The 18,467-nt window shown below is 27.6% G+C and overlaps 2 protein-coding genes across 2 annotated transcripts in view; both read right to left on the bottom strand.

Annotated features, from left to right (window-relative positions):
* LOC112691341 overlaps positions 1 to 4,476 on the bottom strand; it is an 18,161-nt gene extending 13,685 nt beyond the window's left edge. Inside the window, exons 1-2 of the mRNA XM_025565519.1 lie at positions 4,271 to 4,476; positions 3,305 to 3,362 (exon numbers count right to left, since the gene is read on the bottom strand). Coding sequence (XP_025421304.1) covers positions 3,305 to 3,362; positions 4,271 to 4,435 — 223 coding nt within the window. The 5' untranslated portion in view covers positions 4,436 to 4,476. The remainder of the gene's footprint in view (positions 1 to 3,304; positions 3,363 to 4,270) is intronic.
* A 502-nt stretch (positions 4,477 to 4,978) lies between these two features.
* On the bottom strand, positions 4,979 to 15,323 carry LOC112691344. Its single transcript, XM_025565522.1, has 8 exons — positions 15,127 to 15,323; positions 11,793 to 11,911; positions 10,704 to 10,782; positions 10,567 to 10,622; positions 10,460 to 10,495; positions 9,066 to 9,180; positions 8,926 to 8,990; positions 4,979 to 5,141 (listed from the first exon to the last, which is right to left on the bottom strand). The coding sequence occupies exons 2-8, from the start codon at positions 11,856 to 11,858 to the stop codon at positions 5,118 to 5,120; spliced, it is 441 nt and encodes a 146-aa protein (XP_025421307.1). The 5' UTR covers positions 11,859 to 11,911; positions 15,127 to 15,323; the 3' UTR covers positions 4,979 to 5,117.
* Between the last annotated feature and the right edge of the window lie 3,144 nt (positions 15,324 to 18,467).

Here is an 18,467-nt window from a genome sequence, read left to right as displayed (position 1 = left end):
GAAAGGTAAGCCCCCCCCCCCCGTAACTTTTTATTGGTCTTGGTACTAATTTTGAAAATGGCACCATTAAACAGCACTAATTGAGTACTAAATATTGGTATTATAGCGGATTTTTGTGCTGATAGTCAGCCCGCTACGTGAAGTTAGCAGGGAAAGGTAAGCCCCCCGTAACTTTTTATTGGTCTTGGCACTAATTTTGAAAATGTCACCATTAAACAGCACTAATTGAGCACTAAATATTGGTATTATAGCGGATTTTGGTGCTGATAGTCAGCCCGCTACGTGAAGTTAGCGGAGAAAGGTAAGCCCCCTCGTAACTTTTTATTGGTTTTGGCACTAATTTTAAAATGGCACCATTCAACAGCACTAATTGAGCACTAAATACTGATGTAGTAGCGGAAATTAGTGCTCGAATTTTTCCGCTAACTTCACGCACCTGTATATTTGCCCAAAAAAGCAGGCATTTAAACCTTGTATATAATAAATTAATTAATTAATATTATAACCAATACAATAAATTTATAAATCATTCCCTATTTAAAATTTTTTTTTTTTTTATATAGATTTAATTAAAATAAAAAATATGTATTTGAAAATAATATGATGTATGGTATATTTTTTATTTATATTTTATTTAATAAATAATAATGTGTTTCTTTAGTTTTTTTTATATTTTGTTCCTTTACATTTTTCTATAGTGTAGAATATATGTTCTGTACTTCTGTTATACCTGAATCATTATAGCCCTTATGCAAAGTAATTCACAAGAAGTTGCGGGAGCGTTGTTGATACCACCAAAAAAAAAGACTATAACCCCCCTTCAAAAAAAAAAAAATTATCATCACACTACGCCAATGATGGGCACTCGTAAAGGTGCGTTTACACTACGGCCGTGAATGCGAACGAACGCGAATTCGGTTTACTAACGATTAAGTGTAAACAGTACGCCGAACGCGAACAAACAGCCATTTGTACCATTTGTTCGCCTTCGGTGCGGTTCGATCGGTTAGCGGTAAAATCAAAAGAAATGACATTCAGTGCGAACGTCATTCGGCCCGTCACAACAGATTCGCTTGTGTTTGAGGGTTTAATAATCAACTGTTTTTTAGTGCTACATTTATTTGTAAATTAATTGATAGATAGTTAAATATTAATTTATAAATTATGGATTTTTCTGACGATCAGTGTATCACGCTAATTAATTATACAAAGTGCATCCTATTCAATGGGACCCGTCAAATCCTAAGTATAAATTAACGAAACTTAAAATCAATTTTTGGCTCGAAATAGCAAGCGATATTTAATGATTTCATGACCACGAAACTAGCACATGCCATTAGAAGATCGTCCTCGCCTGACTACATTATTATTAAACATTTTAAAAACACAAACAGTATTCAAAATCAATATGTGCTATACTTATTCACACAAGAGTTGAATTTATACTTGAGAAGTACATACCTATGTTAAATTATGTACATTAAAAGTTAAATTAAAGTGTCTTTAATTGATTTAACTTAACAATAGTTTAAAGTTGTAATAAATAATGAATGACCAGCTTCAAGTATATGCTGCAGCTTTTATAGTAATGTATGAATTGATTAAAAAAAAAAAAATAAAATAAAAAGACTCGACGTGATCGCCGCTGGTGGATTTTAAAAATGTATAAGAAGAATACAGATAGAGGATTAAATTTGCTGAATGATATGCAGTGCCGGCTCCAGAGTCATGGTTAGGGGAGCCCAAGTTATAATTTTAAAAAATCTTATAACAAAAATACAACAATTTTTACAACACAAACTCAAGTCGTCTATTTTTAAAATTGGCAAAAATATCAATAATATGATCTACTTGATCTAGAATATCTACTTTATGACAGAGCTTGCGCACTAATGTACAGTTGTGCACATAATGTGCAGTTCGTAAAAAAAATAATATGATTTGAATTTTTAATAATTAATTCTAAATGTTTATGAGTTTGTAACATCGGTACCTTTTGGCATTATTTTGTTTTCCAGAATTATTAGAAATTATGATTAAAACATTGATAGTAAATATTTATCTATTAAAATAAAAAGATTAATACTACGGTATAAGTAATTTATTAAAGTCTCCATTACGTTCGCCATGAACGTTTCAATTGAAAATATATACTTATACATTAATTATAATATGCCTCCCTAATATGATTGGGATCCTAATATGTCAATTTTAAAATGGATGAACATCAAAAAACATAGAGTTATTACTAGAACAAAGGCTGAGCAACAAAATTATATCAATGGTGTTTTTCCAGATGCTACAAAACAACATCACCAATTTGAATATAATGATACTCATGATGAATAAGTTGATACAAAAAAGAAAAAGAAATCATTTTAAAATTAGATTAAAGGAATTTTTTATTTCAATTATTAAAATCTATATACATTATGACGTATAATATATTAGTATTTAATATTGATGTTAGTATGTATTATTTATTATATGGGAGCGAAGCGAGTATCAATTTTTTTTTACTTCTGTAAAACAAACAGGATGTATAGCTCTAATATTTCTTTAGCGCAAGCTCTGCTTTATGATACACATTAATTAGACATAATGCTGATAGTCTATCTTCAGTCATCAATTTTTTACCAACACAGTTGTAATAATTTATATTTTAATGAAAAAGAAACTAAAAAAGAAAAAAAAAACTATAAAAATCATTTTTAACCATACCTGTGGTCTAAATAGATCATAGACAGCCCTAAGTCTGTTAAAATGAGAAGGAAAATGTTAGTATAATGTAGTTATTACCAAAAAATATTCAGGAACTATTGTATACTTAAAATAATTCAGGACCCAACTAGTGTAGTACTTATAAAAATCCGGGACCCAACTAGTGTAACAATTTTAAATTTGGGGTCGTGGAAAATTACGCAAGGACGAACCACAACCGTAGGGTAACGTAGGCAGCACACTTTCAAACGTCATCCGTACCAGTGCGCGCAAACGTTCCGCCACCCCGATAGATTTAACGGCAAACCCATTGCTGGGAATACGGGCGTCCTGGATTATCGGCGCGCCGTAATGGAGTGATCGCAACGTGCGCGGACTCGTGATCACGCGAGCGGTTTGGTGAAACGTACGAGGTTTCGAGTCCATCGTTACGCCACACGCATGCATCAAACATTTTGCACAGCTGCCACTCGAACTATTTTTTCTTTTTGGTTTTTCTCGCAACAAAAAATTTTTTTAAAATAATACCCCTGGAAACGTGAACCACGTCATAACAATTTAATGTACACGAAACAGTTCTTACCTTCGCTTGCGTTGCACGCTTTTCCGAGCTGATCGATTTGTTCCGTCGTGAATCGTCCCTAAACATATATAATAACTTACAAGATATAATATACAAATGACACGCGGGGGTTACAGTTATAAAAAAAATTATATCACTACGAATTCGCGGGAAAAGTCGAAAAGCCGGTAAGACGCGGTTCTTCGCTGTTCCGTTCTTTGATTTTTTTTCACAGTTCGTATGATATTATTACCAGCGAAAAATCATTGAACCGCTATTTCATATATGAAAAATGTTTCTGAGCAATACCCGATGTAAAATTTTAAGGGAAATTTATACACTCATTATTATAGTATCGATAGTATCATTAAATAAGTATATGGCTTGATAATGAATCAACCAAATATTCGATTACAGAAAATATTAATATTCTGAAAAATAGTTATCAGTATTTACGGTTAGCGTAGTTTACGAGACTACTCTTAATGATGACTAGATTTCTTGATCCTTTACACGTGATATAATATCCTATTTATTTTTAAACAAAATATAACATATAAATATGTTGGTAAGGTTATAAATATCTATTTAATAAAATAAAATGCTTGATATAAGAAAATAGTACGAACATGAAAAATTAAAAATATGCATTTGATTATGCTTTAATCTACTACTACAGCATCTACTACGAGCAAATTTAAATATGACACGTTTTAAGCCTTATCCGTGTTTGGTTTTCAAATCAACCTCCTATGAAATTCTGGTGTTTCAACTCGAATAATGTTTGTTTGAAGAAAAACAAAACAAACATTATCGTAAAACCACAACGTTTTCGGTCGAAATCTGATGATAAAATTCTCCTGCACTCTCTCGACGGCTAAGGATCACTCGAGTCCCGTATAAGTATGATTTTCAATTAACATTACATAGTGGTTTCTGTACAGTTGGGCGAGTGTATTCAGTTCACACGTATATTATTATACTTACGGACACGAAGTACGGGCTCAACATTAAAAGACCGACGAACAGTGGTAATAATATGAGAACTTTTGACAAAGTCATAGTTATAAAGCACACTGACCGGGATAACTGCAACGGACGGCGAGCCGATTGATACAATGATACTGCACTACTGTCAGACGAGAACTGCATGCGCGTACGAGCTCGCGTATGAGTATGTTGATAATATTATGCGCGCAAAGAAAAAAAAAACGAAATGAAACTTTATATTATATATATATATATATATATATATATGCACTAGACAGACAGACTTTGGAGTCTGCGATTGTGTGAATCATCTATGTACCATTTATTAGTGTACATATTAAATGAGGTTAATAAGTTATCGCCAGCGGGTAGCACATCGAATTACATATATTATATCATACATTTATATATATATATAATTGTGTAATTTGTGTAATAAATCCAGTGCAGTGTAGACCGATTTTATTAGAGACTATAAAATATACATCGAATTTTGGCCGTGGAGAGGAGAGAGTGGGGTCAATGAGAGGGCCAGAAAAAAAATAATCATATACAGAATATACTATTTGTGCGTTGGTAGAGAGAAAAAAACATTATTGTGATCAAATATAATATTATATATTTTTATGTACCGATTTCTTCAGACAAGAAATAATATCATACTTATATCTATAAATGTATGAAAAAAAAATACAACTTTGTACTAAAGAAAAATAAAATATGTATAATTATAAATCAATAAATATTTATAAGTGAAATATGTTTTTCTGTACGGTTGCTGTATGTTATAATGTCACGTGTTTTTTTTCGTAACACCCAGAACCATCTGTGGTCGCGAAGACCATTACACCGGCAAATATTCTAAAGTCTGAAAAAAATGTTTATAAAAATTAAATTAAATTTGGTAAATAATGTGAGTCATTACATGTAATACTGTTGGATGTTTTATTAGAAAATGGCCATCCAATATAGTGCTAACCAGGGGCGTATTTAGACTTACTTCTAGAGGGGGGGGACTCAATTTTTTCTTTAATTTAGGCTCAAAATGTACAAGTAAAATAACATTACATATTTTAAATATTATATAATATATATATATATATATATATATATATATATTACCTTTAATCAGTGGTGTATTGGTAAATATATTTGTGGGTATAAGCACTAAAAAAATATGGATATTAATTCTAATATAAATTTTCTTGTTTCACTCGACAATTTTTTCTCTCTCATTACGTTCGAAAAAATGTAATTAATCCTTTGTAACTATATGTTTATAACTCTATTAAAACTATACATTTGTAGCATGTTATAAATTGCAAGATGCAGATTTAAGAACCATGGGCTCAATGTTCATATTCCATACTATTTTATTCAATGTTATTTACTACAGTTAACAAAATACATTAAACACAGCGTACTCTATAATTTTCAACAGCTAAATATTTCAATCAATTTCAAGTTTCATAACAATGTTTTCCAATGAACTATTAAATTATTATTAGTTTTTTTGTTTTTGAGTTATTTTAGAAGCCTATACCCGTAAAATAATATTTTACGTTAGGTATACGCCGAAAATCGAAAAACTGCTGATGTGTATATAATGATGGGCAAATACCTGGTAAATATAATTTCAGATAAATTGGATAAATTTATTTATAATGCTAAAACCAATGCATGGGTATCACAATATTTTTTTATGATTGTTTTCTGATTTTTTCATGTTTTTCCATAACTGATGATTACACTACTTATTACACTAATTATATTTATGAAGTTTTTGTTAATTTTATTCACTTTGAAACCAATAATTAAACCAATTATTCACTTTTAATGGGGATACAAATAAATCTATGAATTATGCTTATGCACAAAAAAACTTTAACTATGTATTTTAGCTAAAAAAAAACCCAAAATATGCAGAGTTTACCCTAAGTATTAAACATTTATCATAAGTTGTAAATATAAATATAATTTTTATTAGTTGTTATTTTTATATTTTATATTTTTTTTTTAATATTAAATAGGTAATTAACAAATTTACAACATGAAAGATAGATATAAAGATTATGATACAATGGCTTTTTAATTCGATCAAACTTGAATCTAAAAGTACTTGGGACAAACAATATACGTGTCGATAATTCATTATTTAACTACCTAATAATTTAAATTGTTTTAAAAAAAATTTGTAAATGTACTAAAATATGCATTAATATACTTAAAATCTCAAAAATATGCATTTAAATATAAAACCATAAAATATACAAAACAAAAATAGTATTATTTGATTTAGTAGAACACAAATCACATTTATATCGAATTAAATTGAACAATAGAAAAAAATGCAATTTCATAAACATCTGAACGTTAGTTATATTTACATATTTTATTATATTATACCTATGTAAGTATTATAATTTTTTTTTTTGTTCGACATATATTCTAAAGCTATTACAACAGTTATTAGAATTATTGATTCTTTATTGAACTTATTTGTTTAATTTTGAGACCTATCAAAAAATTAGAAGAAAAAAAACATTATAATCATAAACTGTATTGTTGAAACCTCAAATTTAAACTTCGACCCGAAACTCTACAATTATTATTGTTCTATTACTACTGCTTCAAATATTCCGAATAAAAAACATGCATAATATCGTACCGTAAAGACATAAACAAAATTGTTATCAGACGACTTTGACACTAAATGTAAAAATAAAAATAGTAATTTATTACAAATAATTGAGATAAATATGAAAACATTATGATAATTCAGATTCAAAGAATGCAATAGAGAATGCGTTTTAATTAATATTGCACTTATTTTAACAAAATAATAAAGATTGAAATCAAGCGTAGAATGTGTTAACTAAAAATAGACAGACATGAGAATATTTAAAAAAAAAATCTATTTTAAGATTGTGGCAACACTTTAAATAATCAGTCTAAACGATAAATAAAGCAAGTCCTGGACGAATTAAAAAAAAAAAAAAAAAAACTGAAAATATGTAGATAGCTCGTTAATCAATGCAAAAAAATGAAAGCAGTTAACATTAGATTAAAATATTTAACTTTGGAGTTATATTATACTATTCATTATTTTATAAAACTAAATTTATATTATCAGGTCCATATTTAAGAGATGGTTCATGGAGGCAATAGCTTCTCTGAAATTTTTAAGGTGGTGGAACATTTTTACGGTGATTTTAAATAAAAACAAATCGATTTTTTTCTCATTCTGGATGGAAAATTATTTATGAATGATAAATAAATAAAATTATACAAAAAATAAATGTAATATTGTATAATTTTTTGCATTATTTAGTAGCATATAAAATATATACCTATTTAAAAGTATTTTATTTGATATGGTATTTTATTGAGACATTGGTATTGATTTACTCTAAATTTGTATTATGATAGGATATTTAGACAGAAGGGTGCCACCATTCAGTTCAGTGGCGCACACTGGAGGGTTCAAGGGTAGCAGCTGCTATCTCTGAAAAATTGGGTGGGTGGGTGGTCCTCCTGGCCCCAGGATTGTCAGGATACTCAAGACCAGTTAAAAGATGTTTCTTTCACCAAGCTGCCTTTAAATAGATTCAGTTTATCTACTGTATTGAAGGTAGTTAAAATAAGTAGGTTGCAGTCTGTATTTCCTGTCTTAAGTATAGCTTTGAAAATTGCTGTAACATTACCGGTTGCTAGTTCTACACCAGAAAGAACGTTTTCTAAATTGACAATTATTAAAAACAAACTTCGTAGTACCATGTGTGAAAGCCGATTAGAAAATTTAATGTTACTATCATGTGAAAATGATATTAAATTTGACACAGATACTGTAATTAATACATTTGAAAATAATAGTAGCTTATTGCAAAAGGCTTTATTATATTAATTTAAATTTTATGTTTACACCAAGTGTGCATAATTATTAAGACTTACAATAATCAATAAAAACTAATAGCTACCGAGAACCTGTATTTTATTTTATTAAAATTTAATACTTTATTATTAAATCTTGAACAAGTTTAGAGAATTCTTGTTAGGGGCGTGTGGGGGCGAAGCCCCCGCGGGTCTGTTTTTGAAAGTGATTTAGTGGGTGGGTGTTATTTTTCCATGCAATATGCTACCTCTATTCATTTTTGAGTGTGCACCACTGATTCAGTTAGTTATTGAAAATAAATGTCAACTTTTGTGAACCTTTAGTGATTCAGCCACGCATTTACTCCATGAAGAATCCTTTATTGTGAAGCAACGTAAATCCAGAAACTCTATATACATCCCCTTCGGCTTGAACGTAGTTTTTTTTTCTAAATTGTGTATTTTATTGAGTTCTTTCTATTAAATCTTTCGGTTTATTCACCTTGTATCATTGGTAATGGAAAAAAAATAATTTTAATATTTACTTCGAATTACCTTTTATTGACGTACGTCATTTCACAAGTAGGTGGTTCATTTGCAGAGTAGAATAATAATATTTTTATAAAAAAAAACCATTAGTAGCTCTAGTATTTTTTTTGTGATACGTTTGAAGTAGGAATTAAAATTATATAATATTTTTTATATTTTCACAAAAATGTTGTTGAATCGAATGCGCGTAACCGTAAATGAATTATCAGTAAGCAATATTAATTTATACTTACTTTGGGATTGACGGCGTACGAACATTTCACGAAGTTGAATGAAGTCTGACAGAGTTCTTCCTTGTCTAAATCAATTTGTTTATGTTTATACAGTGTGTAACGATTAATGAATATTATAGTTACGAACGATGCACGGTTACCTTTTCCTGCACACTCATCGATAGCAGGCATCAAAATGCTAAGTACGGCCGGCGGTGCTATCATTGACATCTTATCTTTAAATGTTTGTTTTTCAATAAGTCCATTCGAATTGATCTAAAAATGATAGAATGTATTGCGTATATATATATATATTCATAATAATATGAGTAGAACACGATTGGGTACATTTGTCCTTTTTAGCAACACGATTGCGAATATTTGTAGATGAGTTGTAGATGAGTAACAAAAAGGTGAATAAAAAAAATAAATAAACAAGATTGCGTATGAAATTGTATGCAACGTTGTCGAATTTGTCAATAATAGTAAGAATATTAAGAGATAAGAAAAAATCAAAAATCAAAAATTAAAAAATTCAACAAAAAAATAAAAATAAACAATAAGTTTAAAAGTGCTATAATAATTCATAATGAAAATTAATAATAAAATAATAAATTAAATTAGAATAACTAAATAAAAGAAAAGTAATTAATAAACAAATAAAATCGACATTTTTATGTGAGTAAAATTATTGTTAATAAATTATTTGAAAATGCTTAAATTTGGATTCCCTGACATCTATTACCTACTACTTTTACTAAAACTCGGAAAATACCGTATAATGTAATGGAAAAAATGAAATTTCGTTTTATCTGATATATTTGATATCATTAACAATAAACATAGATAATAAAAACAACAAAACAACAAAAGTATTTATTAACTTTTTTAAGTTGTCTCGTATAGACATGTGATATACACCAATACAGGTATGAAAATTAGCATCAACGTTTAAAATTTCGTACGCAATCGTGGTAAAATCAGGTAAAATTGTACGGAATCGTGTTTTACCCAATAATATGTTTGTGCAGATTACTGTAATATTGTTGGCATATCAAAAATTAAGTGAAATTATTTGATCGAGTATTAATATGCTAGGATGTATACGCAATTTAGGGGAAGGTCGGTAGGAGCAATTTTTCCCATAATACCATATTGTAGTAACCATGATATAAGATAAATGGTGTATACCACTTTAATGTACATTATTTAATTTTAAGTCCTAATCATTTTGAATAAAGTTAATCGCCCTCTTCCTTTAAAACAAACACCTATTTATGTGTCTAGATGTATGAAATACTAAAATTGATATTACTTACACATTTACATGTACTAGAATATAAAATACTTGTTTGGTTATTCATAACAGTTTTCATAATGTACATTTTTACCATGTAATTTTAATGAAATGCAGAAGAAAAGGTTATAGCAAAATAATACGTTAGAAATTTAACCATTTTGGAATCGAATACTAAGAGTCGTAATCGAGGAATTTATGGATGAACTATGAACTATATATAAGTATGAGAATAGATAATTTGACTAAATTACTTACCAACTGCATAGTTTTCATAGTACAGCCGAAGTAACACTGAAACCATATAGCGTATTATATTGTTTCGTATATAACTAAAAAATATTAAAATATTAAAAATATCTTACTTTTAGGTTATTGTTGTCTTCAGGAAACACTCCACTCTTGACCTTGGTTAATGTTTCTATAATACGCATCAATAATTTATAATTATCATATTAGTTTATACATAAAATATGTTTTAAATAATTGGTATAATAAATACCTTCATCCACTGGATATTTCTTGGAGCAAACGTTTTTCAACATTAGTTGTGTTTTCTTAATAGCCGCCTCGGATAAATACTAAACGTTAAAATAATAAATCTACTTTACCATAATGCTTATACCAATCTTTAAATAATTTTGAACGAATTAAAATATTTAAATCTATAAAATATAAGATACGTAGTATTACGTAAGTAGGCTTCTTCAGTTGTAGAGAATATTTAAAATTGATTTTGGTAATAATAATAAGAAAAATATAATATTTATTTGTTTAATTTTTCTATTTATTACCGAATAAAAATAATATACTATTTAATTATGATGTGTTTTTTATAGATCATTGTATATACAATTTAAAAAAATCATCAACGGTATATCACAATTACAATTTTATGTCAGTGTACTTATAACAAAAATCTGGTACATAGGATAGAGTAACTATTTTACATTTTATTATTTTAATGGGTAACAAATTTATAGCGTACAATATTGTTTATTTAGCAAATATATTTTTCATTACTTTTAGACGCTATATATTTATTTATCGAACCGAGCTACATCAATTGAAAAATAATGAAAAAAATTCCGATAAAAGAAATAGTTAATCTACTTTTGAAGACAATTTTACGTCATACCATTAGCATTTTTAAATAGCGTATTTCAATAAATGCTATACAATATAACAATAGTGAATTATTTTAATAATTTGATTATTGAATTTTCGTTTCAATTTGAATTCAGCTGATTACCCGCGGAATTCGCTTACCCGTAGATGCCACGCCACCTTATTCCGCGGATAATCGAGAAACACTGTAGTACACTGTATATATAAATACGTTTGAATTTATTTCCACGTCTGTAATAGTCCTAACTCGAATCACTACTTTTGTTAGATATATTACGTAAGTTTGTTATACATTTTTACTATGTATTAGAAAATGCATTGATTCCCGCGATTTATTCTTTGTGATTTAAAAATCATAGACAGAAATAAAAATATCTGTCTTAAAATGTACAGTGAAATTTCGATTTACCTGTATACCGATGCATTTGGAAATAATAAAAAAAAAAAAAAACTATGTACTCACGGCATTACAATCTGTCAGTACGATAGCCAAAACGGTCAGAAAAATAGCTGCTGGTAACACTTCCATTTTTGTCAAGTGAAGACTTCAATGTTGTTCTCTTATCTGCACACTCTCCGTAGCTTTAAATAATTTATAAAGTAATAAGTACGACCTTCGAATGACAGTTAATTAAAACAATTAACAAAAATTAAAAATTATAATGCTATTAAAAATAGTATACACGGAAACATTAGACTACAAAGTACCCAAATAATGGTAACAAATGTCACGTTTTATGTGATGTACAATTAATTTATTATACTTTACTTGTGTAAACAACAATTATTATTGTTCTACGCATATTATAATAATTAATTAACTCGAATAGCGTTTCTAAGGTCAATAAAACTGAAAAACAGGAGCCTAATATCATTACAGTTTTCCGTATTCAATTTTCGAATGTATAATAAAATGATCATTTGAATCGCATATATATAATTATAATTTGTACAAGACAAATAGTATGATAATTTTCTTCAACGTACGTCCGATAAGACTATTTAAATTATTATAACCGTGACTGAAAATGGCTAAGTTAAACAATTAAATTATGACTTATACATATTATAATCAGGGGTGGACCGAGTATTCGGTAGGTACTTGATATCCGGCTTATTCGGTCAATATTTTGAAATTAATTTACACTCTATTATTAAGTGAATTGTATTAATATTCAGTTAAGAATACAATTTTACTTTTCGGTACTTGATATTCGGCCAATATTCGGTATTTTATATTCAGCCAATTTAACCCGTCATTAGAGGCTTCGGTCTTTTTGACCGTCAATTTTTAATGTTTAGAAAAATATACGTTTGGTAACGTAACTTCAATACCTTTTTTCCTACCTATATAGAGTAGTTTATTAATTTTTTGTTCTAACTTTATATCGTGTACATGGAATAACACTGTTAAGTATAAAATACATATATAAATACGTACATATTAATGTTCATCATTAATCTGTTTAGCTTATACTTAATTTAATCTATTTAGTTTATTTAATAAATAATAATATGAAAATCTTATTATTATTTATTAACTATTAAGTATATTACAATATTTTTTATTATTCTATCGGTATTCATATTATTATTAACGATCCACTCATGATATATTTTGTTATGATTAGGGTTTATAAGTTATAGGAGTAAAAAAAGGTAAAATATGCACGAAAAAATGATAAAATATGTATGAAAATATGTGAAATATGTAAAAATAAAAATATTTATTTATTAAAAGTTAATAAGTAAATTCTAAAAATCTATATTTAAAAAAATTATATTATTGAAAACTAAAATATGGCACATCACAAGTTGGAATTTGAGATATTATTAAAAAAAATAGTTAAACAAATATATTTTCATTCTTTGTGAAATACCAAATAAATATGTATTATATCTACAATATGGGCTCGTAAGTTTGCATGTTTGCATGTTTTTTTTTGCTACATAGAAAAACATGCAAAATGAGATACAAATCCATTTCATTACAAAGGTAGTACAAATGTAAAGTTTAATAGTGCATGTTATTGTATGTTTTGGGTGTATTGGTATATAGTTGATTTTTTGGAGTTATTAGCGCATATTATTTCATGTCATTTCAGCAAAATCGTTTTTCTTGGAAGTTAAAAAAAAAATGAGAACAATAAATGCTTAAATTCATTCTTGTTCTTACACTCTTCCTAACATATTAACAAAATCTTAGTATTTGATCAATTATTTTTATTTTTGTACGATACTGGGTTTTATAAGTTAAAAGTAGTACAACAAGTAACACGGAAAATATGTAATTGCGCACCGCTACCATCCTCCTCCTATTGACGTGCTCTTTGCAATCTATCAATTTATTTTCATCACAACATAATGTTGTAATATTATTACATATTGTGAACATCAGTAGTCGCTTTTTTTTTTTATGCACAATTTAAGATTTTTAATGCATAAAAATGCATATTTTTGTATTTTTCAGTGCAAAATTGAATGCATATTTTACCATAGTAATAACTAGGGTTAGGATTTACATGGAATATAAAATTTTATAATATGTATTTTATTTACCAAAATACGCAAAAACAAATTATTATTATTTTTAAAATTATTATTTATCATAACTTTTTATTATTGTGCTTTTTTTAAGCAAAACACAGACTTGGCCGGGTTTTTAATTTTTTAAATTTATTACGGTTTGGACCGGGTTTTTTCAGAATGTAAAAAACTTGAACAAAAATGCAATTATTGTGATAAAACGATCATCAGGGCCGATCCGGGCTTTGAAAAATATTTTTAAGTCCGTTTCACAGTCGAACGTTCATACGAGATATTTTTCAGCTTACGTTTTTTAAGTTCATACTCGTCCTTGTCTGTTCGGTGCTTAAAAACTTAAATAATGTAATTCGAAAACGTCACAGACGATACGTGCGGCTGTGAAACGGGCCTTATAAGTTAAACACCATTTTAAATTAAAAATATTATAAAAAATTGAAAATGTATGTTTAAAAATTAACAAATTAACAAAATTCTCAAATCTATAAACATGCAATTATATGCATTTTGTTCGAAATATGCAAAAATACGAAAAAAAAAAAAAATGGTTTTATTTAATATACAAAAGCCAAATCGCGGATATGCTGAACACCAATCAATTTGAATTTAAGGAAAAATCATGCAAATGTATATAAATTATAGCCCTAGCAATAACTAAATAAAAAGTCTTGTGTTATAATAAGTTAATAAGTTCTCTTCCATAACGTATGGTTGGGTTTCACATTAAAGAAAAAATTTAATTATTTTTTACTTATGTATAATAATGTGACTGAAATATTTGAAAGGCATCAATATCATATTAGTTTATTTCTATTTGAACTATAACAATGAAAACATAATACACTCTATATTAATATTATAATTAAGAGTCTTTAATCATTACTGTTGTTATGTGTATGTCAAAAAAATATGTAATTTCGGTTAGTTCAAAACATATTAGAATATAAAAAAAATATATATAACAACACATACATACGAATCACTGCACGTGTTTTAGTCATGTACAACCTTGTTTCCAACAAACAATTTTTTGTTAGTCACATCAACAAATCATATTGTAGGAATTTTCTTAACATACGATATATGATCATTGAAGTTTGACTTGTAACAAACAAATTATTAACTATAATTTCGTGTTACCGTACAGATATTAGCGATATAATTGAAATGTATGAACACATAATACACAAATAAATAGATTGTCGGATTTAATATATCATAAAAAAGTAATAAAATTCAACATTTATGATTACCTGATTATTTAGGTCTCTGGAGCAGGTTAAATGTTTGATCCATTTACCAAAAATGTAAAGCCTGTTCGATTGAATTCTTTCAAGTGACTTAATGTTGAAAAGAAAAATATTCTCAATTGGTATGTACTACTAATTGGTATCTACTAAAAAATTATTCAAACAAATATATCACACGAGATTCAGTTTTAAACTATAGTAAAAAAAAAAAAATCATCGTTTAAAAAAGAAAAACAAATTATGTGACTAATAATAATAAAAAGTTAATTAGATAAGGTTTTAACAAAATCTGTTTTATATCAAACAAAAACACATCTGTGACGTTATAAAATTCTGTTGTTATCATGGGCAGATTGGCCTATTGGGAAATCGGTGATTTTCCTGATGGACCGGTTCTTTTAAGGGCAACTATAATTATTATATAACGACAACAATTTTTGTTGTAAAGTAAGCATAAAATATTAAAAAAAAATCAAATATGAAGGTTTTATTTTGGTAAGGGAAATCTGGATTAGGATTGTGCGATTATTTTTTTCCCTGGAATAATCGATTATTTAAATAATATTCGATTATAATCGAATAATCGAATAATTATTTGATAGAATAATCGATTAATAATCGAATAATTGTTTATTGATAGAATAATCGATTTATAATCGAATAATCAACATTTAATTTAGAATTGAATAATCTGTAAACTGGCGGAGTTTACATTAGATATTTTATTAACTTTTTAACTAATCCGATATTCTGGCGGAGTTTACAATCACCCCACACCATAACTCCGCACAAATAAAATTATTTTGTAAATCCATAATTGGCATAATATGCACCATAATTCCCCACGGTCAAAAAAATTAACGTACCGTAGCTCCACATTCTAAAAATATTTTTAACACCGAAAGTCCGCATGACATAAAATTGTTTAAACATCGAAAATACTGGAGCTTCACATTTATCAATAAACCTATTAAGATATCACTATAAAATATTTAGAACTAAACAAAAAACCAATATGGAATTTATAAATAAAAATATAGAATTATATAATGACGGCCAATTAATAGAATACTGATTGTTTTTTTTTTTTAAAAATTATGTACAAAAATGAATACAATAATGATGTGTGAAGTTAACGTGAAAAAAAAACCTTGTATGCGGAATTTAGGTGATATATTATAAAATGGCCACGATGCATGTGCAGTTACAGTCCACCGAGTCCGTTATTCTACAACTTGCCGTGTTTTTATTAAAAATTAAAAATATTGAATAAAAACTTTATATATTAGATGAGTTATTACTCGGAAAATATACCCGTAAATTTCAGTTTGTTAATTTATCAGTTGTAATTGTATCTGTAAAATGAATATTAATTAATTGAAATTCGAATTTAATTTATAATATATATAAGTTATATAAAAATATGAGAAACGATGCAATATTTTTTCAGTTGTTTAAACTATTTACTTACAATAAAGTTGAATAATTATCTAACAAAAATATAATTAACAATAATTGGAATTATTTAGCTAAGTTACGACATAAATACATGTGTTAAATAAAATACTAATATTTCAAGTAAAAATGTATATAAAGCTAATAGTTGAACAAAAGTTAAAAGTGTCCCTGTATATTTTATTCACGCAGCGCTACTGAAATTGATTTCTCAAAAAGCAAAATTTTTTAGAAGTCAATTAAACAATATAATAATTTATCAGCCACTAGTTTTTATCTGTCATATTGCAGCATGGTTAGCCACTTATTGACAGAGAATACTTAAAAGAAATTTGTTTAAAGGCGCCCAACATTTTGTTACAAGATTTTACTAATAAAAATGAAATGATAAAATGTATAAACGATTTGCCTGTTAGTAGAAAAACTGCTCGCGACAGCTGTAAATTTAGCTCAAAAGACCTTAAGTTTTGATAAAGTTAAAGTTATTTATGTTGTCCGATTTTAATTCTAAAAAAAAATTTAACTAAACAGAAAACTGTCAATAGATGATACGAAATATTGAAAAAATTAAATCTTATATTATTGTAAACTGTAATAAAAAAATGAAAAATATGAGTTTTCATAAATCATACTTAAAATTAAAAACAGAAATTGTTCCGTACGATCTACAGTCATTTGTATGCTGAATTCAAATTTTTTTTTAGAATCAAAATCAGACAACATTAACTAAATTTAATTTTGTCAAAACAAGTAAAATTCATTTCACTTCATTTTCACTACTAATATTTGACACTGTTTCTATTGTTTTTATGGTTTTAATGTTAACATCTGGAAGAAAAATCATTTCCAATACTTCTGAATGAATATTTTTAATTTTTTTTACGGTAGTTGCCTAAAACTGGATATAAATGTATCAAAAATAACTAAAAGTCTATTGAAAATATCCTCTACATTTTTATTCTAAAGCATTTTCTTGAAAATCCTTATTTATATTTTTTTATATCCTTATTTCTAGTTTCTTGTGGTTCTTCCAAAAGTTGACCGATTGGTAATATTGACAGTGCTTAATAATATATTAATAATATCTAATATAATATAATAATATCTACTCCAGTAATAGATGACGCCTTTTCTGTATTTTCAAAAAATCACCTTGCTGTGTTTTCGTCATCGTTAGTAGTCCTAATTTAGATTTAAATTATTTTTGAATCCTATATTTACTTTCCAAAACTAATTTTTCCTTTCATTTCTACGCGCTGGCCACTTTATGATACTAATTTTGTATAGTAAATGTAACACTCAAAAAATCCTATCCATGCATGCAAAATTGAATGACCGAACATTAAAATTAAATCATTTATTTATTTCCATAATTTTTTCAATGTCATTTAAGTCATTAGATGTATCCCTACATATATAATATCACATTATAGACTTCTTTGAAGTAATTGATTTTAGATTTAAAAAATCAAATCAAATAATGTCGAAATACACACTACATGTAAAAAAAAAAAATTCACAATGCAGACGCCGATTCGCTTATGGGAACAATATTTAAATGCATGACTTGTTTCCTTTGGTGAGAACACAACGGGCCGAAAATCGTGTGATAGGCTCACCGAGCTATACCGCACCTTGTCGAGCGAAAGCGTTCCCACGATGAGTACAATACACCAAACCAGCGTATATGATTCGTAGCTCGGTGAGCCACACGGAGAGGGAACCTACCTTAAGCATTTAATTCCTAGTTCGTATGGTAGCTGTTAAAATCACAAATCACTATCTGATATCCAGTACACGATATAACGCTACACCGTGTGACCACCAAACATCCGCGTTCATACTTGATTCATTGTTCTTGAACTGACAACACGTCCGTCTCATCTACA

This window comes from Sipha flava, unplaced genomic scaffold (assembly GCF_003268045.1).
Source record: "Sipha flava isolate LNK unplaced genomic scaffold, YSA_version1 604_pilon_pilon, whole genome shotgun sequence".
NCBI lineage: Eukaryota > Metazoa > Arthropoda > Insecta > Hemiptera > Aphididae > Sipha > Sipha flava.
This window is presented reverse-complemented; position numbering and strand designations above follow the sequence as displayed.